Raw genomic sequence first — 25,368 nt, forward strand, 5'->3', positions numbered from 1 at the left:
ATTTATCCCGATGAGAATAGATTAAGAAGAAATTAAGGAAAACCTCTTATGTAAAAGAGGACCTCCATTCCAAACCCTTCTCACTTCTAATACCTACATGACTTTGGGCTAATTACTTAACCTTCTTGGTTCTCAGTCTGTAAACCAAGAGGATTGGACTAGTGGGCCTTTGAGGTCCTTTTCAGCGCTTCCCCATAACCCTCTTTGAGACTGGATTCGGTCATCTGTAAAACTGATCATAGCTCTGTGAAGAAAATACTTTGTAAATGTTTAAGTGCTAAGGAAATATGAGCTATCGTTATTTTTGGTAGTAAGTTAGTGAGACACTCAGCAGCTCGGATTCCATAGTAGATTCTTACAGTTTTTTACCTATTTCCTTACTTTTCCTGTATCCCCCCATCCTTTTGAGTCTGTGACCCAACCCAATGATTTTCGTGGTCCTTCCTCTATTTGGCCACGGCCAGAGCACTGAAGAAATGATTCGATATAGAGGAAGCATGGTATCATGGGGAAAGGTCTGGTTATGAGTTCTGGTCTCTATTCTGCCACTCGCTGTGACCTTCAGCAAGTAAACTCTACTCTCTTGCCCTAGAGCCCGCCTCTGTAAAATGGGGCTGCTTCCCTCACAGGACTTTTGAGCCTTTTGTAAACGTTAAGGAAGGGCTTAAAGAAATTCCTCTTGGCTGCTGGAAGCCCAGGTCCCACTTGGTGAGGCCGGCAGATGGCGATGCGTCTCCTTGGCTCAGCCTAGAGCTACCAAGCAAGTTGTGGCTCCTATGTAAATCCTCGCTTTGGTTACAAACCCTCCTCCCTCCCTCCCCTCCTCCTCCCGTCTCCCTCTCGCTCTCTCGCTCTCCAGCTTTCTCTCCCTCCTTCCTTCCCTCCCGCCCTCCCTTCCAGGGCTGTGTATCTATCTTACATTCCCATCCCAGCCTGTCACTAGCGCATCAGAAGGCGATCATGGCGCAAAGGGGGACACCCCAGTTTCGGACACGGACCCTCCCGCAGGGAAGAGCCCGGAGCCCCGGAGCGCAGGGGCTGTCGCCACCGTTGCTGCTGCTGCTGCTCCTCTGTGCCTCCGGGGCTGCGCTGCGGTGTCCAGAGCTGGGGGGCGAAGGTCCCTGCTCCTGGGTGACCCGGACTGGAAGAAGCCCGCTGGACCACTCGCTCCTTGGTGGTGGTGGCGGCGGCGGCGGCGGTGGAGAGCCTGAGGCAGGAGCGGACCAGAGCGCACTCAGTATTGGGGAAGGAGGCGATCCGGCTGCTTGGAAGAGTCGCTCTCGGAGAGCGGCGGCGGCGGCTGGAGCATCCCCCAGGGCGCAGGTCTCTCTGATCAGCACCTCATTCGTGCTCAAAGGGGACGCGACTCATAACCAGGCGATGGTGCACTGGACCGGCGAAAACAGCAGCGTAAGTGGCCAGCTAGCCCCTTTTCTTCTCTTCCGCCGACCCCCTCCCCGCCGCCACCCCCATCCTTCATCTCCTCCCCGGGCAAGCCCAGTGCTGTTTGCTCTCTGGCTTTGGGGGAGCACGTTGGAGAGTGGGGGACCAGTGCGCCCCGCTCACTCCCACATCCCCCTCGTCCTCCCCATTAACTTGATGCCCGTCGCTACTTTTCTCTGTTTAAGGTCTCATCTTAGAAAATTTTAATAGAGCATCAAGGGGGTAAGGATGGGAGTCTTTTGGGGTGCGTCCGGTGCGCCTGCACGGGCTAGCGTTGTTGGTCCAGGGAAGCTGGACGGGGGTGAGAGGGGGTGTCCCGCCAGCTTGGCGGTGCATTGCTTTTCCCTATGACCTTTAACTCCAGATGGCCGTGGTCTGAGGCACCCACACCCTGGGCGGCCAAGGCTGCGCCCCTCCTCTCTCCCAGCGCACTTTCCCCAGAAGTTTGGAGAGTTAGGTGCTGGGCCTTATCCCAGTGGAGCGCTTTTCTTGGGCTCCCCTTCAAGAATGGAGCTCAGGCTCAAGGGTTAGTGCTTTTTTCTGGGAGTCGACCCACGGCGAGGAGCGCGGTTGGGGGTCGGGATGTGTGCGCTTGGGGCGGGGCAGAGACAGGGGGGTGGGGTGGGGCAGGAAATGATGGGCACTCAATAAGTGGATCTCATTCAGGTGAACCAAGTTGCTAGCGCCAGCGTCCGAGGACTTAAAGGAAGGACTGGTTAGGAAGGGCGAGTCGCAGCGAGATTTTCTCTCTACAACTCGTAAAATCTCAGATTAAATTGTTGAGACTAATATCGATTCCCCTGAGATATCCATCATCTCTGGGGAAACTTCCCCCGCCCCCATATGTACGTTTCAGATCGATCTTTCCATTGAATCGCTGAGCTTAGGGGAGGTAACAGAGCAGTGGCAGATTGGCCCCTGGGGTCCTGGGCTGTCGTCCGACTTGGATGGGTAGGTGGGAGGAGATGAATTGGAGTTCGTTGTAGCTGGGCCAAGAGGCATTCTTCAGTGGAAACTCTCAAGAATGCCAACTGACAACGGACCCCGAGAATGTGTTGCAAATGTACTGCTTTTTACCGGAAAAACGAGTTGGAGCTGCTAGTTTTGCCTTGTTCAGGCTCATTCCGACTGTAATCTCCTGGAAGGCAGGCAATCAAGGATTTGGATTTCTTGTGAAACTCCCGATTGTGTAGGCAGCCTAGGAATGCCTTCTCCCACCTTTCTCAAAACCAGAGCTTATTCACGTCATAGAAACCCAGCATGTCTGTTCTTGGGATAGAAGGGCAGACTTGAGAGATTCTGAGCTAGCTCTCCTTTCTTTTCCAGATACTGGGAAGTGAGACTGACAGACACTCATATACTCCTGCCTGACAGTGACAGTTCTTTTCTTTGTCATTCCCCGCTCCCCCTGCCTTTTTGGTCATGGAAAGGAGATGGCCAGGAAGGAAGAAGGAAGGGAGAAAGTGAGAAAAAGAAATTGAGAAAAGAAAATTGAATGAATTGAGTTTAAATGGCATGGAATCCCACTAGACCAGAGCAATCCTTAGCTCCAACGTGCAGCCTACATCAGTTTGAGTAGCTAAGTGCAGTTCGTTTTGAGCAAGTGTATAAGAGAGGCAGAATGAAACCATGGTGGGCATTGTGGGGCAGAGAAAGATCAGAGACATTGTTACAGAAAGGTCTCTAACTTGCTGTCTGGAAATAGTAGGATTTCTTTTGTGCTCAGACCAAATAAGTAACCTTGTAAATGGGTTCCTGTATACCACAAGAAGTTCCTACCTAACTTTATTGGGTTTTATCCTCCTGTAATTTCAAAATGGAATATATATATATATATATATATATTATCATTGTTGTCCTTCCTCCAATGAGAAGAGAAGAACAGAGTACTTAGTACTTAGAGTATAAATCCTGGCCCAAAGGAACTAGCCTAGAAAGAACTAGCTTAGAAAGAAGTCAAGAGTTAACTTGTACTTATGGAAGTGCATTGAGGGTGGGGCTACTGTAGGGAAGGGGTGGTTGTTTTGTGAAGAGTATAGTGGAAGAGGGAAAAAGAGAGGATCTATCTGTTTTGCCCACTGGGAGGTGGAAGAGGAGAGCTATAATAAAGCAGAGGTATATATTGGATGAAGGGAAGCCAAATATTGGGATTGGGACTCTTGCAGAGTGTTTTTGGAACCTATTTCTCTTCTCTCCAGCCCTTCACCAGATATGACATCTCTGAGAAGATGAAAGAAAAGCAGAATGGCTTTCATTTGATAGCAGATTTATCTGAATAAAAACACAAACAATTTGGAGATTGAAAAGTAGGGGTCCCTGAAGTCCCAGGTTTGTTTAGTACTCTAAATTATTCTTCCCAACAGGAAGATGAAAACTGTGGTCTTATGAACTTCAGACTTTGAGGAACTGCCATCAATGTATTCTGACAAAGAAAGGTGTATAGAAGTTTAGTTTTTAATGTCTTCTTCTCCCCTACCTCACTTTGTTGGTGTTTATTACAACATATATATATATATGTGTGTGTGTGTGTGTGTGTGTGTATATATATATATATACACACATATAATTGTTCCCTTCTCTTCAAACAAGAGTGGGTTGAGACTTTTCTGACTTGGTTTAAGCAAAGCCTGAAATTGTCACCTCCTCTGTGTTACTGTCCCCTGGAGCTTTTCACTGCAAAATATTCAACCTGACTTATCACAAAATCAATCCTGAGGGGCTGGGGAGAATGGGATTCTCTGGCATGAAAATTATGTGCATTTATAAAAAGGTCACACTAAAAAGGGTCCCTCTTTATATCTCCCTGTGTGTTACCCAGAACTTGCCTTCCCCTAGGCCTATCTCTATTAAAAGTTATGGCTTTCTAGAAGTCCACTCGCTGTTTCATTCTCAGCTTCCTTTCTTATTGCTTTTGATATGACTTTATTTTTGTAACAAATATTTGATTTCTATTTCTAGTCCAATGTACTATGGCAAGGCAGGGGGAAACCCCCTGGAGACAAGTTTGCTAAATTTATTAGTCGGCTTTAACTAACTTGGGCAGGTAGCAAAAACATTTTCTCTTGCAGATTTGATACAAAGAGGCTAAGAAGCAGTAGCCTTGTAAGGTGCCGTCAGTTTTACAAGGTAGAAAAAAGATTAATGAAGGGGACATATTTGTAAATTATATGTCTTAGCATGGTTCCTTCTTTAGCAGGAAAAGAAATAGCCACACAGTTCTGTCTAGGTTCTAAGGAAAGCCTCCCCTGCTTCCCCCCAGCCTGTAGTATGCTTATTAGTTTTAGTTTAGAATTCTTTGAAGCACTTTTTGGTAAGCATCATGTCTCTCATCTACTTTACAGTTTGCAAGAATATGAACTTCTTTACCATTCAAATTTTTAATAATTCAAAATTCAAATTTTTCTCTCTGATGCTTAGATATAGAAGTAAACCATCCCATGTTAAATTAATGTTTCATCTAAATACTTGTTCTTGTTGGTGTCTCTAGGGGAGCTTGTACACAGAATCCATTGGTCTTTTTTCCCCACTCCTTCCCCCTTTGCTTTCTCTTCTCCTTTGTTGCCCTCTTAGTGAGAGAGGTGTTATTTGGAAGAGGTAAATATTACATAGTGCTAGGCATTGTGTAATGTCTATATAACCTTGTGGGGAGTGGTATCATATTACCGATGAAAATAGGGCGACAAAACCAACCAGAATGTTTTCTACCTCTTTGAGCTTTCACTCTTTCAGGGAATTTGCCTTATTTTAACTCAGCTCCCAGCCTTTTGCTGGGACCCTAACTTGGATATACCAGTCCATTTGAACTAGAAGCTCCTGAAATGATGCAAATTTTGTCTGAACATTTGACATTAGGTATCAATGGGATTAGGATTCTTCTTTAGCCCACTTTGGGCCACCACATAGGAGAAGATAAGCTGAGAGACCAGTGCTTGAGAAGGCAATTGGAAACAAAGCATTTCTTGAGGACTTGTGTAACTGAATATTTCTGCATATTTTGATGCCTGGTAAGCCAACCGCCCATGTCTGGATACTGCCAAAGTGGATTTCTCCTTTGCTCATGATGAAAGGGTCAGCTGATGTTGATTTTTCTTTTCAGAGACTATTATCAATCTATGAACCATTGATTACTTGGGGTTCTATTTGTTTTGGGTTTTGCTTTGGGCAGTGCTTGTGGGTCTGCCTTTGCATGTGCATTCCCATTTTGGCTACGGTGAAGGTTATTTTATTTCCATGAACAAGTCGGTGTCAAATGAAGTTGGCTTCCATTCAGTTCTGAACATTCAAAAACCATAATAAGCTTTCTTGTAAAGTACTCCAGGTCCTTAACCGGGCAAGTCTGAGTAAATCCCAGTGTGGAGCTAATTTGTAACTTTCATTAAATGACCACTCTCTAGGTTTCCTTGGTGTGTGCGTGTGTGTGTGTGTGTTACGTTGCAGAATATAACATTCCCAGTAAACTATTTGAAGTTTGTCCGAAGTTGAGAATGCCATCTGTCTTGCTGCATGTGCTTCCTGGAGTGAGCAGCTATTGTCGAATTACAGATTCCGAAGCAACCTTCTTTTGAGTGCGTGTCCTGAAGCCAGCCAACAAGGAGGTCCATTTATCATTCGTTACTCTGCTGAGACCTGATAAATAAGAAGGGTGGGCAGGGAGAGAATGATCATTTGCCATGGATGTTGTCAAGACCAAGTGTCACCCTGTCTTACTATATATCACAGAAAAGGATCAGCACAGTGGAGTGAGAGAGATGGAAAGGCCAAGGTGGCACAATGATTACGTCAGAGAGCTTATTCATAGTTTCTTGTCAGGAAGGAGCAGTTGACAAGGAGATCCCATTGAGGCACCCTCATCAGTGAAGTGGCAAAGAACAACCAGAGAGTTTGTGTACAACAGCACACACACACACACACACACACACACACACACACACATCCTAATGTCCTGGGATACAGGTGAGAGAAAGTGGGACCTGAACTTGTTAGAGGGTGGCGATTTCTAGGAAAACTTCTTAAGGTAAATATATAATCTCTTTATATTAATGGATATATTCTCATGTGCCAAGGGTATGTTTATCTAGTGAATTCTTGAAACATATAGGAAGCAAGAGACAGAATAGAAACACATATACTTCTGTCTTTGGGAAATAATTGAGAAAAGATACAGGGACCTTTTTTTTTCCTTTTTTTTTAATTAAGAAGACTTTCAAACTTAGCTCTCATCAAACAAAAATAAGTCAGCCACTTTCATGACCAGAGAATGGTATTACCAAACTATTAGAGTATATCCAGAGAAGGGCAACCGAGATATTGAGAAGAGTAGAGGCCATTTGATAAAAAGATGGTTTGAAGGTCCTGGGACATTTAGTTTGGAGAACAGAAGACGTGGAGGTAACATTAATCAAGCAATTAGTATTTATTAGATACCTTAGCGTGGTGCTAAATATTGGGGATGCAAAGATAGGCAAAAATGGTTTATATTCTCAAGGAGCTCTCTGTTGAACGAGGGAGACAACATGCAAACAACTAGGTTTAATTTTTTTTAGTAATAATTTTTATTTTTTAGAAAAGTTATCATGGTTAAACATTAAAGTTACAGTTTGAATAAATTTGAGGTAATCTTAGCGAAGGAACCAACATTGAGTCTGGGAAAAGTTACCTTTCAAATGTGATAATGGTAGGATATCATTATTATCTTCAAAGATTTGAAGAACTCTCTAATTGACAAGATATTTGACTTGTTCCACTTTACTCCAAAAGGTAGGGCTAGTAGCAGTAGGCAGAAACTTTGGGGTGGTAAATTCTAGATTGCCAGAAGAGGAAAATTCCTAAAAATTCGAGCTGTTCTAAAGAAGAATGGATTGTCTCAGGGGCTGACAAGCTCCGTGTAATTGGAGGTTTTTATTTGCAGGCTAGATACCCACATGCATCTAGCATTTGGTGAGAAGGCATTCTTTGAAGTCCCTTCCTCCTCTAGGATACTGTGATGGTCAACGCCCCCAAATCTCAGTGTCATGGAGCTCATCTGAGAAGTGTACCATCAAACCTTTACCAGCAGTACTTTTTTCCCCTTTAAAAACCATTTCCTTCTGTTCTGGAATTGACAATAAATATTGGTTCCAAGTCAAAAGAACAATAAGAGCTAGGCAATTGGTTTTAAGTGACTAACCTAGGTTCACACAATTAGGAAGTACCCAAGGCCAGATTTGAACCTAGGATCTCCCAACTCCAGGCCTCTGAACCCACTGAGCCACCCAGCAGTACCTTTCACTCTGATGCAGTTTCTGGAGGGAAGGAAGGCAGAAGAAATGTCCTTCATTTCTCTTCTATTGGGGCAGCTTTGTCCTAGGTCATTAATGTAGGTGGTCTGGTAATGGCTGCTACACATATGGATAGATTAGGTGATAAAACTTGAATTTCTGATCCAAGTGAGTTGAAAAGGTCTAATATTAACACTTCTGTGTCAGACAGTTCTAGAGAAAAAATAAACTGATGGGTCACTCCTCTTCTACCTCTGGAGAGGAAATAATTAGTTAATCCATTTACTTCTTCATCTAGTTAAGTATTTACTAAACATAGACATTGTGAGTTGATAGAGTGAAAAAAAGTTCATTGCCTAATGGCTGATCTACATACAAGCTTCTTCCAATTTAGACAGCAGCAATGGCCCCATTACTAGGACTGTACTCAAAGTCTTTACATCTCAGTAGGACTCTGAGAAACCAGGAACAACTTTGTACCACGGTGAGGCAGCAGAGGAGGAAATGGATGGAGACTGTATCCTATAGTTAAACATGTTGGCTAAATAAATAAAATGAATGCTTGAAGGCTGTATTATGCAGTGGAAAGAGCTCTGAGTTAAGCATCAGAAGCCTTGGATTCTTATCAGTTCTATTGATACCTGTGTAACCACCTGGTAAGTGGTAGGAATACAGATATGAAAGTGTCACAACCCCTGTCCTCAAAAGAACTTACATTCTAATAGGGAGATGAGATGTATTTACAGGTAAGGCAACAACAAATGTATATTTAAAATATGTAGTAAGGGACAATTAGGTGGCTCAGTGGATTGAGAATCAGACCTAGAAATGAGAAGTATTGGGTTCAATTTTGGGCTGAAACATTTCCAAGCTATGTGACCTTGGACAAGTCACTTAACTCCCATTGCCTAGCCCTTACCAGTCTTCTGCCTTGGAACCAATATACAGTACTGATTCTAAGACAGAAGGTGAGGGTTTAAATAAAAAAGAATGGAGAATTGGGGATGACTCTGAAGTTGTGAGTCTTGGTGGTTGAAAAAAAAGTGTCCTTTGATAGAAATAGGATATTTCTGTGGAGAGGTGGGTTTAGAAAGAAAGATAAGGAATTCTAATTTGGACATGTTGAGTTTGAAATGTCTATGGAACATTTAGGTGATGGTATCCAGCAGGCGGTTAGAGATATGAGGCTAGCACTGAGGAGAGAGGCGGAGGATGGATGTTTAGATTTAGAAGTTATTGCAAGGAGATGATAGGTGAAACCTATGGGAGTCGATGCTTACTCCCAAGTGAAATGGAGGAGAGACTTGGGCTACAGCCATGCATTAAGAATGATGAACCACAGTCTCATATCTCACATTTCTGGAGGACAAGGAAATTAGACTAGTAGACCTCAAGATCCTTTTAACCTCTAAATTTATGAGCCTATTAAATAATTATAAAGAAACAGACGGCAAATGCCTTTCTAAAGGATGTCACTACATCTCTGATAATCATCAGTGGTACCTCTTCTGCCCATACTCAGCACCTGTATCAGTGACACCTGATATATGCAGATAAAGGACCAATAAATGAGTAAGTATTTTTCAAGCATCTATAGTGCTGAAATGAAAAGAAATTAGGTAGCATACATAAATACAGTACATTTAATAAAACAATTGCACACCATTTGAATCTATTTCTGAATTTATAACTATTTAATTTCTAGTTGCATGAAATTTCTTGAGAGTCATTTAAGGGAGTCATAAATTTACCTCATTCTTTTGCTTGGTTTAGAATTCTGTTAAGCACTTATATAGGGTTTTCTCTATTTTACTACTTTCTGGTTCAGGAATCAGGACCACATTGGTTATTGATTTCTGTTAACGATTTATGCCAAATTGTAGTTAAATTGTTCTGTTTATTGCATATATCTTTTTTTGAAAACTCTATGTTTCATCTTAGAATCAGTATGAGTATTGGTTCCAAGGAAGAAGGGCAATAAGGGCTAGGCAATAGGGGTTAAGTGACTTGCCCAAGGTCACACAGCTAGAAAGTGTTTGAGATCAGATTCGAACTTGGGACCTTCCATCTCAAGGACTTGCTTTCAATCGACAGAGCTACCTAGCTGACCCTTTATATACATATTTTCAGAACGACTTGCTTTCTTTTCAGAAATGGAGAAAGTTTTTATTCAGTGGCACAAGGGAGTAAAGAGTTAGGCTATAAAAATGAATGAATGACTCAGATTTCTGTCTCATGCTTGATGGCCATTGCCAAGATTCATTCTCTGGGGAGTAAGCTCAACTACCACTGTTAAGCTTGGCAGCAACAAGTTAGATTTGAAATGACTTCACCCTAACTTAAGCCTCTACCTCTAATTATGTGCTGGGTATGGGTAATGGGGCAGTGTTGGCTCACCATGACCTTGGACTATCTGAGATTCCCTTTGAAGAACTCCAGCTCATCACCATGACACAATAAGGGGAGAATGATGAGGGATGAGTGAACTCAGGCAAGGTGAAGGATGTTTGGGTACCATTGTGATGCTTCACAGCTCAGCTGATCTCTTTGTCCTCAGACCATATAGATTCTTGACACCACCATTATATAAAGGTTGGTTTCATTGATATACCAGCCATGTTCCTACTATCTTGCTCCTCTATATAACCAAGCAGAATTCCCTGTGCCATATGCTAATAATAATAACTAATAATAACTAAATATGGCACTTAAAGGTTTGCAAAGCACTTTGCCTATATAAATTCATTTAATCCTCTCAACAATCCTGGGGAATGGGTGCTATTATGATTTTAATTTTACAGATGAAGATACTGAGGCACAGAAATGTTAATTGCCCAGGGTCAAATAGCTGTGAAGTATCTGCAGCAGGATTAAAACTCAGGTCTTCCTGTCTCCCAGTCAGGTATTCTATCCATTGTGTGCCATATAGCAGTTTCAACCCATCATTTGATACAGCTTCTCATAGTTCTTTGGGAATGTCCTGGGGCAGTTTGCCAGAAGACCCTTTTTCACATTGCCCATGGTAGTACCTTACCTTCTTCCTCCTCCAGGAAACTGAAAGACCCTGCTCTTCCTCCACTGTTGATGATCACTTTGCATCTTTCTCAGTTGGCAAGAAAGTGTGGTGAAGTCCCTCCTGTTTAGTGGCCAGGTTCCCTTTCTTTTTCTTCAGGCTCTAAAGTATGAATTATTTATAGATTCCACAAATAGCCAACTTCATCTCAGCCTCTCCTCATTCCCGAGCTTCTGGATGGAGGCCTGTGGGGGAACGTAAGGCTGGCCAGTGGGGGCCCACATTTCTGCATGCTGATGATCTGGGAAGGCAGGCAGTTTCTACAGCCACCATGCCTGGCCAACTCCCTCCCATTATTTTAGGGGAGAGGAAGGAGCCAGGGAGCAAACAAGTCTTCTGAAACCATGAAAATGAGCCATTGCTTTATTCCCAGGCACATTTTGAATAATGAAAAGCTGTGTTCTGGGCCTGCTTCACATCCTGTAGAGTGCTGTGGGAATCCCCTGATGGTGTTGCAACTGGATGCAAGCATGGCTTGCCTGGCTAAACCAAGCTGGGAGAAATCATGTCCTGATAGGGCTCCAGTGAGGTCTTTGGCAGGGGCAGATGGGGAAACATCTGACGACCGATGCCCCACACCACTCTGACTGACTTTCTTACAGGTTTCAACAAGTGGGAAAGAATTCCCTGAGCTGTCTACAGAAAGACTGTAAAACGAAGACTTACGCAACTTGTTTTGAACCTTCACATGAGTTATTGATTGATATATAGTCAACTTTTGGAGGCAACGGTGATTTTCATTTTATAGCCTAATATTCCACGATGCTGTAGAGAGCGCAAATTGGGCAAATAATCTCATTCCCCTTTCGGCTCAGTTCGCATCTTTGGAAGATGAATAGGAAATTTTGCATTTGAGTTTTTCAGGGCTGTCGAGAGAAAGTCTTAAAAAAGAAATGCAAACAAATCCCGATGTTCTTTGGAGGCCAGAAAGTTTGGGGTTTTTAAAAATTTCTTCTTCATTTCTCTAACATTTGGTTGGCTGTGTTTGCATAGAAAATTGCAATCATTTAATTAGTTTCTTCTCACACCAGCCTTAAGATCTTTAAATAACACCATTCTTCTTCCTTAGTAATTTTCTTGCTGATAATTTCCTGTACTGTTGCACTTGTCTTGACTCTGCGGCAAGCACATCTTTTGCCCAGCAACGTCTCCTAATGTTCAAAGATAGATGAAGTTCAAATTGGAATAAGACAAAATTGAGCAGAATGGAACTAATTGTATTCAGACCAGTTCTAATTCCATTTGTGTGTATGTTTATGCTTGTGTGTGTGTGTGTGTATGTGTGTGAAGAGTATGTATTTCTGAAGGATCCTAATGAAGGAGAGAGAACCTTCTAGGTCCAAAGAGACTTTAGCTGGGGATCAGATTTATTTGCTCTGATGACTTTTTGTTCTTAAATCTCTGGTCTCAGAAGCTTTTCTTAGCAGCCTCAAATCATTGCTTTCAATGTGGAACATCAGCTAATAGCGAATGTAGGAACAACCATTCTTTCAGAACTGGTATAGATGGGAGACAATGCTTGTCACAGGGGTCTAGAGTAGCTCTTAGAGCAACTGACTTGGGAGTCAGGAAGACCTGGACTTTGTTTTTTGTTTTGAAATATTAATCTGATATTTTCTTTAAAAAATTAATTTGTTACATTAAAATCCCCACATATCTCCCCTCCCTTTTCTCCCCACACCAGAGAAAGCATCATTTGACAAAAAAAAGATATTTGTATGTATACAACGATATCTTACTTGCTTTTATTTACCAAATTTTTCTCAGGAGGTGGACATACACAAGTCATTTTCTTCAAACAATATTTCTGCTGTCAAATATAATGTTCTTTTGGTTCTACTAATTTCACTCTTTATAATTTTGCAGTTATTTCCATGTTTTTTAAAATTAAACTGGTTATTGTTTCTTACGGTGCAGTGGTATTCCATCATAATCATATGCCACAACTTGTTTAGCCATTCCCCAACTGGTGGATTTCTAGTTCTTATTATCACAAAGAGAGCTGTGATAAATCTTTTAGAACAGAGAGACCTGGGCTTTGAAAGTCTATCTTTGGTGGTATGGTCCAAATAAGTCATGTAACCTTTCTGAATCTGTGTTATCATCTATAAAATGGGTATGAAAATATCAACTCCTTCATAGAGTTATTTCAGGGCCAAATGAGATGAGGCATATGTCAAGCATTGTGCCAATTTTAAAGATTTCTGTAAATGCCAGCTATTATGATTATTAGCATCTATAAGACCTGTGTTCTCAGATACCACAGAGAAGAAGAGCATGTGGAGAACTATTGTTACAAGCAGAGAAGACAAATTTTCAAAATAATGTATTATCTTTTATTTATAGTTCACACCAAGAGAGGCAGAATACTGTAGTGACAAGGATGATAAATCTGCAATCATGGGAGATATGAATTCAAATTCTACCTCTGACACTAGCTGTGTGTCCATAGACAATTCATTTTACTCCTCATCTATGTTTAAAATAAGGATAAAAAAATCACCTGACTCTACATGGGTGATTGCTAATCCAGGGTGCTAATGCATTTAAAATGATTTTCAAACCTTTAGAGTTCTATATCAATGCCAGTTCTTATATCCCTTGTATATGCTTCATCTTTAAAAAAAATCCTTACTTTGTCTTTTTAGTAACATCCCTAAGACAGCAGGGCAAAGGCTTGGCAATTAGGGTTAAGTGACTGGTCTAGGGTCATACAGTTAGAAAGTATCCAAGGCCAGATCTGAACCCAAGTCCTCTTGATTGCAGATTTGGTACACTGTGCTACCTACCTAGATCACTCTCTTTCTCCACATATTTATATATAATTCTTTCTAAGAAAGCAGTGTGGATATGGTGGCCACAGCTCTAGGATGAAAAGTCTAAAGTCTTAGATTTGAGATCTCATTATAAGCCTTGTGACCTTGGGCATTCAATAAGTAAGTCCTGATTGCACTTACTATATTCCAGGCACAGTGCTAGGTGTTGGAGATGTAAATACAAAGAATGAAATAATTTCTCTCCTGAAGAAGTTTATATTCTTATGGCATATCTCAACCTCTTAGAACTTTGATTTCCTTATTTGTAAACAGGTAAGAATAAAAACTCTTCTTACCTGGAAGGGGCAATATAATTGAATGGATGGAGAGTCTGAGTTCAAGTTTTACCTCTGATAGCCCATCTCTTTAGGCACATCACCTAATCTCTTATTTGCCCTAGGCAACTCTCTGATTGCAGAGATGATGCTAATAAAAAGAATCCTCCTCTATGAGTTCTCTATGCCATTGAAGTAATAGATAGGACACACTTCCTGCCTTTTTTGGTAAGAACAAATGAGATAAGGGGATATGCAACCTCTTGATGGAGGTACAACTGGAGCAGGGGTCAGCAATGTATGGCTCTCGAGCCATATCTGGCTCTTTTGAGGGCCAGATATGGCTCTTTCTGCAGGAGCCATAAAGTCAATTTTTTTTCAGGTGCTGTTACAGGAGCGCACACTGTGAGCACTGTATGGCTCCCACGAAATCACGTTTTAAAAAATGTGGCGTTTACAGCTCTCACAGCCAAAAAGGTTGCCGACCCCTGAACTGGAGGCTACTAGGTGGTGCCATTGTGTACCGAGCATTGGACCTGGAGTCAAGGAGACCTGAGGCCAAATGCTATTGCAGACACATTAGCTGGGCAATACTGGCCAATTGTTTAGGCTGCCTCACTTTCCTTATCTGTAAGAAGGGGATGCTAATAGCCCTTACCTCCTAGGGTGGTTGTGAGGATCAAATGAGACAATATTTGGAAATTGGCACATAGTAGGTGCCTTAAATATGCTAGCTATTATAACTTCTATTAGTATATATATGCATATATATAACATATATATGGGAGTTATTATTGTTGGTTTTCCAGCTGAGTTCTTCCATGATCATTGATCATTAGTCATTATTAATAAATCAAATTTTGCAGGCATTTCGCCGGTTTCTTTGAATTTCAGAAGGCTTCTATTTCACCAGGGAGTCAAGCTCAGTCAAAACTTGAATATAGATCTTTTAATGTCTCTTTCAATGCCAGTATTCTGGGATTCTGTGAACAGCAACTCTGATGAAAGCTGAAATAAACCCTAAGCATTTAACCTTGGGAACTGATGCATTGAACAGATAGTATTTGAACTCTTCTTTCCTGGCCAGGATATAGACTGTTTGCCTTGATATGTCTGCTTACTAGGTCATTCAAACTTGTGTTCTTCCATATTCTACTAAATGAGTTGAAAGTTTTATTCACAGTCTTTTGGGTTAATAGATGTGATTGAGCAACAGATGGTTTCTGTCAGCATGTATTTAATTTACATTCATTTGCTTTGGGGTTTCCTCATTTTATACTTGTTTGAACTATTGGAGTCCCCAAAGAATTTCAACCCCTCCTGTTACTGGAATAGAAATATTTATGATAGCGATTGTGGCCACATGTCCAGAATGAGTGTCCTAACCCATAGGGTTACAGATGTAGAACTAGAAGGGACCTTACAGGTCATCAAGTCCAATCCTCTCATTTTGCAGTTGAGGAAACTGAGGCTAACAAAGGTTAAGCAATTTTCCTAGTTTCACACCTGAACTCAACTTTTCCTGATTCCAAGTCTAGCATTCTATCCCTTTTGTCATCTTGCTGCCCAGAAGAATGCTAGTCCTGTCAGTTGGGATGATGTCTTATTCATCTTTATATTCCGAATGACTAGGCTTGTAGTTATTTTTTGTAAGTACTTTATTGTAAAATTATTTAGGTGGGTACTTAGGGACTTGTTAAATGCCTTTAGATTAGAGGGTGTGCAGGGGCAGGAAATTATGGAATCATGGAACATTAGAACTGGAAAGGATCTTAGCATTTATGCCAAATTTCCTCCTTTTATTGATGAGGAACCTGATGACAGCATCAGGAAGACCTTGGGTTTAAGTCTTGCCTCTGTTATATACTGAGTATATGACCCTGGGCAAAAAACAATGTAGCGATGCTCTAGGGAACATTGTAAGACAGTAAATAATATCAGGTTTGAACTTCCATTGATTTTCTTATCAGAAGCTTCTTATACTTATGAAATCACAGGTCTGTTCCTCTCTCTCCCATCATGATTCAATTAAATCATCATAAATGCACAATGGAGGTACAACTCAAGTGTGAGAGGAAATTAATAAAAGCTTCCTGGAGGAGGCAACGTAGATTGGGTTGAGTAGCGTGTCAACAAGTGGAGGGTAGAGAAGAGGAGACATTCTAGGTGTGGAGGGCAGAATGAATATGTATGAAAATGGCAAGTGGTTCAGTGACCTATTACCTCATATAAATGGAAGGATTAAGAATAATATTGGAAAAAAGACAGGTTACAATTAGATTGGGAATGCCAGGCCTATAATGAGGTTCTTTTTTTAAAACCCTTAACTTTTGTGTATTTGCTCCTAGGTGGAAGAGTGGTAAGGGTGGGCAATGGGGGTCAAGTGACTTGCCCAGGGTCACACAGCCTATAATGAGGTTCTAAAGAGCCCTGGCTGGGTGCAAGTATCTTGGAGAGTTTGGAACTCTTGATATCAAGATTATGTCATATATGATCCAGAGGGCTCTAATGATTGGAAATAGTATAGAATGATCCATGACTATCAACATTTGAAAGTCAGACATAGCTTTGTTAGATGCATAGTCTTTAGTAAAGATGAATGTCATTCATGGTAAAGCTTTTTACTAAGCTATATGTTTTCCTTGAACTTCATTTTTTGTGTTTCAAATTCTCTTGTCATATGCTTTTTTCAGTATTTGAGCACATTTTCCTATTGATTATCTTGTTGACTATTTAAGTAATTCAATTTCCACTCAGTAAAGATAAAACACTCAATGAAAACCTTACATTTTTCTTAATTTATTCACATCAATAGAGTCTGACCCAATACATCTGATTTCTAATTTGCTACTTTTATGTGACTGATTTTGAAATACATGTTTTTTTTTTAATTGCTAAAATGTTATACTTGAAAGCCAAGAAGGATTGGGTTCAAATCCTATCTCTGAAACTTAATAATCTATGACCATGGGCAAGTCCATGTTCTATTCCAGTCCTCTTTGTCTGAAGATGAAACTGAAGTCTAGAGAGTTAGTGCTTATTTTTACTTCATTTTATCAAGGCTTATACTCAATATTATTATGCTAATTTGCTTAGAAATAAGACAAGATGTCTTTTTTACTTCTTACTTTCCTATCAGACAGTTAAAAAACATTTATTAAATGCCTACTGTGTATCTAAGTATATGCTAGATAATGAGAATACAAACACAAGAGTGAGACTCTTTCTAACCTTGGAAAGCTTATAGGCCTAGCTAGATTTCATATCACCTTGAAATCTGAATTGTTTTTTTTTCCTGTGGAGTTAGTAGAGGCCATTAACTTTTGGCTGGGCTTTGGGGTTGATGACCCAGAATTAATAGAAAATATTTCCAATTGGGCACTCAACATTTTGTTTAGGGCTTATTTTTAAAATATATTTTTATTTGTTTTGTTTAATATTTTCCAATTACATGTAAAAATAACATTCATTAACAAATTTTTGAGTTTCATATTCTATCCCTCCCTCTCACTTCATCCCACATCTTGAGAAGGCAATTTGGTTATATATGTGAGGTCATGCAAAACAAATTTCCATGTTAGCCATGTTGCAAAAGAAAACACTACCAAAACCCTGAGAAAAATAATGAAATTAAAAAAATAGGTAAGTTTCAGTCTGTAGTTGGAGTTCATCAGTTCTCTCTAGATGTAGAGAGCATTTTTCATCATGGATTCTTTGGAATTGTCTTGGATGATTGTCTTGATCAGTGTTTAAGCCTTTCACAATTGATCATCCTTACAATATTGCTGTTAACTGTGTATAATGTCCTCTTGGTTCTGCTCACTTTACTTGGCACCAGTTCATATAAGTCTTCTTAGGTTTTTCTGAAGCCATCACTTCTTTTTTCCCCTTATTTTTTTTTTTAATATAAAACCTTACCTTCTAAATTGACTCCAGGGCAGAAGAGTGGTAAGGGCTAGGCAATGGGGGTTAAGTGACTTTCCCAGGGTCACAAAACTAGGGAGTGTCTGAGGCCAGATTTGAACCTAGGACCTCCCGTCTCCAGGCCTGGCTCTCAATCCACTGAGCCACTTAGCTGCCACCTAGCTGTCCTCTGCTCATTATTTCTTAATAACACTATCATATTCCACCACAATTTGTTGAGCCATTCCCCAATTGATGGGCATCTCTTTGATTTCTAGTTATTGGCCACCATAAAAAGATCTGTTATAAGTACTTTTGTATAAATTTGTCCTTTTCTATTTTCTTTAGTCTCTTTGAGATATAGACATAGTAGTGGTATTGTTGGGTCAAAGGAACAGTTTTAGAGTCCTTTTGGCATAATTCCAGGTATATATGAAGCATGGTCTGGAACCTTCTATATATAGTGGGCTAGCTGAGCTTACACTAATCAGTCAAGACAGTTGCCCCAAAGTAGGATTTCCAGAGCAGTGTTTATGTTGTATCCCCTCAGTAGAATATAAGTACCTGGAGGTAAGGGACTTTTTCAAACCTATGATTCTTTCAAATGACAATATGAAAAACTGTCTGGCAAAAGTAGTAAGTGTGTAAACATGTATCACTTAAATATACTCAGTTTTGGTACACCAGGAATTCATGGCTGTGTGGAAATTTCTTTCTATAATTTTCACTAGACATAAACACCAAATGATGGGGACAAAACTCTATGTGCTAGGGAATAATTAATAATATAGGAATGGGGACCTTTATACATATTAGGAAACTGAGGCCTAAAGAGGGAAAAAGACATGCAGAGGGTGACAGAAGGGCAAAAGACTGAGTCTGAGTAAGAGAGATTTGAACTCTAATCTTCTGAAGTCAAGCCCTTTACTCTTTTTACTATCTTCTGTGGCATTCTGCACCAGAAATCCATTACTCCTTCTGTATTTCTAAATCGATAATAGCCCCTTTGAAGAGACAAAATACTTTCAACCTTTAAATAGCTTTAATGTGCTGACTGATTAATCCCTACGCAGATGAGGTATAGATCTTCACCCCCATTTTCCAGAAGAGAAGCCTGTCAGATAGTTCACGAGTTGCCTGTTGATGTCAAAGGCAGAGGCAGAGCAGATTTACTTCTGACTTAGATCCTCTATTGCATGCACTAGATCCCCTACCTCCTCTCACTTAGGGTCTCTGCAAGTCAGATGATGTGGGTCAGTAGGAAGCCAAGGTTCACAGAAAAGAAAGAAAAAAGTCCTTAAAGTGAAATGATTTTTTAAGAAAGTAGCATCTCTTTCTAGAGATATCTCCAAGTTTTCTAGCTTCAAACTCTCAGGGAGTAATTTTTTCTCAGCTTTTTAAAAAAGAAAAATCACATCTGGCCTTGATTTAAATAATGAATAGCCTTTCTAGAGGGTAGAATTGGAAGAAAAGAGAAGATTAGGATAGTTTGGCTTGGAAATGAAAGTGACTTTCTCAGCCTTTACCTGCAGCCTCATTCTAGATGACACTCTAATTCTCAGGCTAAGTGGCATCAATATATAGTTCTAGGAAAGAGAACCTTATTGGCATTTCCTAGGACTAGGAATTTTCCTTTATGCTTTCAGATGCTTTTCTCCACAGTGGAGAAAGAATTGACCATCATAACCTGATATTGTAAATGATCTCTAAGGCACAAAGAGGAATGCAGAGTCTCAGCCTTTTTATCCCCAAGAAGATAGCAAATTGGACAGTAATCAGGATTTATACTCTTGCTTTCAAGAAATTTTAAGTGGTTGCTATTCTCAACCACTACCCCCTTCTATCCATTCCTACACTCATTTCTTTCCTTCCCTTGATTTCCTGAGTACTATAGTTTGTTGTAAAAATAGCATTTCATACAACATTCTGCATCCCGAATTGACTTTTATTTTAAAATGCTCCTTTGTACATCTGGTGTTTTACAAGTTTTCTGATGTGAATTACTGCCTGGAATGTTCACCTCCAAGAACAAGTTGGAATTTTGTCCAATCTCAATGGGGGCTGCATAGCTCAGGGTTCAGGCAGAACAATGATACCAAAACCTGAAACCACAGAAACCTTTGGATTTTGCCTAGTGGCTGTGAGAGGGCAAGTGAGGATTTGACCCCCCTCAAATAATAACCAGCCAGATTTTCAAGATTGCATGAAAAAACCATGGTATTTCATATTTATCAAATACTTTAATTTTTATAAGATATTTTATATAGATTATCATTGGTGGTTTTCCCAACTCTGAGGTTTTCCCAACATCTGTAGCTGCTACTATTGTCATTATAAAGATGGGGAAACTGAGGCTCTTGGTGGCTGTGACTTAATCCCTGGCTATATAGCCAAATTAGACAGAGATGGGACTTAGACTTAGATATCTCTTGAGTCCAAATTCAGCATTTTATTATACCACAGTACATTTCTTTTTTTTTTAACATTTATTAATATTCATTTTTAACATGGTTACATGATTCATGCTCCTACTTTCCCCTTCACCCCCCACACCCCTCCCCCCCCATACGCACATGTCCACTGGTTTTAACATATGTCATTGATCAAGACCTATTTCCAAATTGTTGATAGTTGCATTGGTGTGGTAGTTTCGAGTCTATATCCCCAATCATGTCCACCCCAACCCCTGTGTTCAAGCAATTGTTTTTCTTCTGTGTTTCCTCTCCTGCAGTCCTTCCTCTGAATGTGGGTAGTGTTCTTTACCATAAATCCCTCAGAGCTGTCTTGTGTCATTGCATTGTTGCTGGTACAGAAGTCCATTGCATTCGATTTTACCATAGTATATCAGTCTCTGTGTACAATGTTCTTCTGGCTCTGCTCCTTTCTCTCTGCATCAATTCCTGGAGGTCTTTCCAGTTCATCTGGAACTTCTCCAGTTTATTATTCCTTTTAGCACAATAGTATTCCATCACCAGCATATACCACAATTTGTTCAGCCATTCCCCAATTGAAGGACATACTCTCCTTTTCCAGTTTTTTGCCACTACAAAAAGCACAGCTATAAATATTTTCATACAAGTCTGTTTATTTATGATCTCTTTGGGGTACAAACCCAACAATGGTATGGCTGGATCAAAGGGCAGGCATTTTTTTATAGCCCTTTGAGCATAGTACAAATTGCCAGCCAGAATTGTTGGATCAGTTCACAACTCCACCAGCAATGCATTAATGTCCCAATTTTGCCACATCCCCTCCAACATTCATTACTCTCCCCTTCTTTCATTTTAGCCAATCTGCTAGGTACCTCAGAGTTGTTTTGATTTGCATTTCTCTAATTATTAGAGATTTAGAACACTTTCTCATGTGCTTATTGTTACTTTTGATTTCTTTATCTGAAAATTGCCTATTCATGTCTCTTGCCCATTTATCAATTGGGGAATGGCTTGATTTTTTATACAATTGATTTATCTCCTTGTATATTTGAGTAATTAGACCCCTGTCAGAGTTTTTGTTATAAATATTTTTTTCCCAATTTGTTGTTTCCCTTCTGATTTTGACTACATTGTTTTTGTTTGTACAAAAGCTTTTTAGTTTAATATAATCAAACCATTTATTTTACATTTTGTAATTTTCTCTTACTCTTGCTTGGTTTTAAAATCTTTCCTTTCCCAGAGATCTGACAAGTAAACTATTCTATATTCACTTAACTTATTTATAGTTTCCCTCTATTATGCACAAAGAGGACATGGGTAGGGGAAGGGACAAATACTATTATTAGAAGGAGAGGAAGAGAGCATTAAGAGGTAATATTTAAACCTTACTCTTAGTGTAATTAACCCTGAGAGGGAAGAATAGTTATATCCATTGGGATATAAAACTCTATCTAACCTGTTGTGGGGTTCCTCTGTTTGTCTGGATTTGTTTTTATGTCTCCTTAAGGAGTCCTGTATGTTTCCGTTAGGAGAGGTTAAGCGCTGCTTTTTACTCTGCCGCCATCTTAACCAGGAAGTCCACAGTACATTTCAGTTACAAAACTTAATTCAAATCCATTTGCTTGACTACTTATTCACTCCGACCTTGGCCAAGTTATCTCTCTCTCTCTCTCTCTCTCTCTCTCTCTCTCTCTCTCTCTCTCTCTCTCTCTCTCTCTTTCTCTTTCTCTCTCTCCCTCTCTCTCCCTCTCCCTTTCCCTCTCCTCCCTTCCCTCCCTCTCCTTTTATCCTTTTATTTAAATGAGGTAATTAGAATATATGACTTTTTAAAGTCTCTTCCAGCTCTCAATCCTATGAGTTTATAATCTTAATCTGAATTTCATCCCAACCAAAGAGGTAAACTTTGCTTCATCATGTTTAAAACTTACATGTTCTTGTTTTCAATAAACAGATGAATAAACTGGTAGAAGGAGTAATCCTAGAAATTGGGTCAGCTGTCCCACACCCTTACTGGGCAGGATTGTTTTCCTCTTGCTCATTAAATGAACAAAAAAAGACAAGTAGGTGAGGTTCATGTCATAGAAATTATAGATTATTAGAGGAAGATCAGCAAGCCTAGTTCCAAAGGTAAGAGGGCTCAAGTGATATGTTCAGTATCACCCAGCAGGTATAAATCAGAACCTAGTTTTTTGGGAATATAGGATAGTGCTAAATCAGGAAAAAAGGCTAGCTATGAGGAATTTGATTCAATTAGTCATTTTGATTAAGCATTTACTATATATATGGAGGATGGGTAGCGAGATGACACAATGGATAGAACACTACGCTTGGAATCAGGAAGACTCATCTTCATGAGTTCAAATTTGGCTTCAGATACTTTCTAGCTGTGTGACCCCAGATCCTTGCCTCAGTTTCCTCATCTGTAAAATAAACTGAAGAAGGAAATGGCAAACCACTCTAGTATCTTTGCCAAGAAAATTCCAAATTGGACTGGAACTAGGAGTAATATTAGAAATTTACTTTTAACTGGAAGTAGCCTTGGTGCAAAATAATAATCATAACTGATATTCATAGAAAACTTCACAAAATGCTACATAAGCCTTTTTCATTTTGTAGCAAATGATTAAATCATATATCAAAACAATTGAATAAGATAACATGTATAGTGTTTTCCAGACATGAAACTATTATATAAATGCTTATTATTAGAATTATTATTATTCCTTATAATCTCCTGAAAATAGGGGATTGTATAGATGCTGTGGTTCTAATTTTTCAGATGAGGAAATTGAGGGAAAATAAAAAAAATCATTACCTTTTGTCTTAGAGTCAATACTATGTATTAGTTCTAAGGTTGAAGAGTGATAAGGGTTAGGCAGTGAAGGTGAAGTGACCCAGGGTCACAAAAGAAGTATCAGAGGAACCCAGGATCTCCTGTCTCTGGCCTCGCTCTTAATCCATTGAACAACCTAGCTTCCCCTGAGGGATAGAATTTGACCATATCACTTCATTTCTCAAGGAACTCTGGTAGTACCTCTAGGATAACTACAAACTTCTCTTTTGGGCTTTTAAAGCCCCCTTCACTTTATGGGTCCAGTTTAGTGTTCCAGGCTTTTTCTACCTCCCTTTTCTTTTAGCACTCTTCATTCCATTTAGATTGCCCTAATAACTCTCCTCCATACATGATTTTCCATTTCTTGTCTTCAGTGTTTTTCTATAAGTTGTCCCCACTCATGCCTGAAATGTTCTTGCTTACCTCTGCCTCACAGAACCTCTGGCTTCCTTTAAAACTCAGTCCAAGGGCTATTTCCTTTAGTTAAGGAACCCTGTCCTCACTCTCCTTCTCACTCCCAAGCTATTCAAACCCTTCTCCCCCAGGGATTAATTTGTTTTTATTTCCTTTTTGATTTATATTGTTTCAACCAAATAGAATGTAAAGTCCTTGAGGGAAGGAATTGTCTTATTTTTGTCCTCATCTTCCTAGTACCAATACCTAAAAGCAGCTTAATAAATGTTTGTTTATTGCATAGGCTCATCTTTTATTAAGTTTATTGAATTTTGAAGGCAGACATGGGAAACGTAAGATAATAATACAAAATATTATATAGTCCCATGACAGATTGCATGGCACAAATTAGATATGTGCCACTTCAATTAAGAGATGAGTGAGGATGGATGGACCATGGAAGGCTTTGTTGAGAAGCTGAGCTGTAAATTAGTTATTGAGGAATGGGTAATATTAGAATAGATATAAAGGAGGAAGCATAGCATTTAATTTAAAGAACGTAATTTGACAATAGGCAAGGAGGAATGAGCATGGAAGAAGTAGAGGAGGGAATAGATGAGAGGTTTGGAGAATGCCCATGGCACCAATAACTGACTAGATTGAAATGCCTTTGCCAATGAAAGATGAGAGTTAGATGGATCCATTTGGGTGAATCCAGATTAAGGAGAGCCAGTTCTGAAAATTATTCATAGAATCACAGAATGTCAGAACTATAATGCATTTTAGAACTTGTAACATATTCAGAAATCTGCTAGAGGAATTTTAGAATTTAGAACGTAGAACTTTAAAACATCAAACAAAGGCCATTGAATATTAAGCTACAAGGGATGTTGAGAAACAGAAAATGAGCTCTCGAAGAGACCTTAGAACCTAGAATCTAGACCATGGTATGTTAACACTGGAAGGAACTTTATTAGTCACCATGTAGCTCTGTCTTCCATCATATTTCACAGGACAAGTAAGTTTTTGACGAGGTAGTGACTTGATCAGAGTCATACAGCTTGTGATGGGCAGAGACAAGACTACTTTGCTAGCATTTTGGATTTGGAAGGGAGATTATTTCATCCAGTCTCTGCAAAAAGTATTATTTGCACCCCAATATATGGACTATTATAGGGGCACCATGTTTTGGTAAGAGGATAGGGCTTAGAATCAAGACTGATTTTTTTTTTGATTTGAAAAATTTTATTTAATTGATTTAGAATATTTTTCCATGGTTCCATGTTTCCATGTTATTTCCCTCCCCTTCCTCCTCCCCCCTCCCCAAATAGCCAATGAGTAATTCCATTGGGTTTTACATATGTCATTGATCAAGACCTATTTCCATTTTATTAATATTTGCACTAGGGTGATGGTTTAAAGTCTATATCCCTAATCATATCCCCATTGATCCATGTGATCAAGCAGTTGTTTTTCTTCTGTGTTTCTACTTCCACAGTTCTTTCTCTGGATGTGGATAACATTCTTTCTCATAAGTCCCTCAGAATTGTCCTGTATTATTGCATTGCTGCTAGTAGAGAAGTCTATTACATTGGATTGTACCACAGTGTATCTGTCTCTATGTACAATGTTCTCATGGATCTGCTCCTTTCACTCTGCATCGATTCCTGAAGGTCATTCCAGTTCACATGGAATTCCTCCAGTTCATCATTCCTTTGAGCACAATAGTATTCCATCACCAACAGATACCACAATTTGTTAGCCATTCCCCAATCAAAGGGCATCCCCTCATTTTTCAATTTTTTTGCCATCACGAAGAGCACGGCTATAAATGTTTTTGTACAAGTCTTTTTCTTTATGATCTCTTTTGGGTATAACACCAGCAGTTGTATGGCTGGATCAAAAGGCAGACAGTCTTTTAAAGCCCTTTGGGCATAGTTCCA

General features: G+C 39.8%; 1 protein-coding gene across 1 annotated transcript in view; it reads left to right on the plus strand.

Moving 5' to 3' along the window:
• The first annotated feature begins 960 nt into the window (after positions 1-960).
• Positions 961-25,368, plus strand: part of SORCS2 (sortilin related VPS10 domain containing receptor 2) — a 1,347,356-nt gene continuing 1,322,948 nt past the window's right edge. The window contains exon 1 of the mRNA XM_044681767.1: positions 961-1,410. Within this exon, the coding sequence (XP_044537702.1) occupies positions 961-1,410 (450 nt within the window). The remainder of the gene's footprint in view (positions 1,411-25,368) is intronic.

This window comes from Gracilinanus agilis, chromosome 6 (assembly GCF_016433145.1).
Source record: "Gracilinanus agilis isolate LMUSP501 chromosome 6, AgileGrace, whole genome shotgun sequence".
In the NCBI taxonomy this organism is placed as follows: domain Eukaryota; kingdom Metazoa; phylum Chordata; class Mammalia; order Didelphimorphia; family Didelphidae; genus Gracilinanus; species Gracilinanus agilis.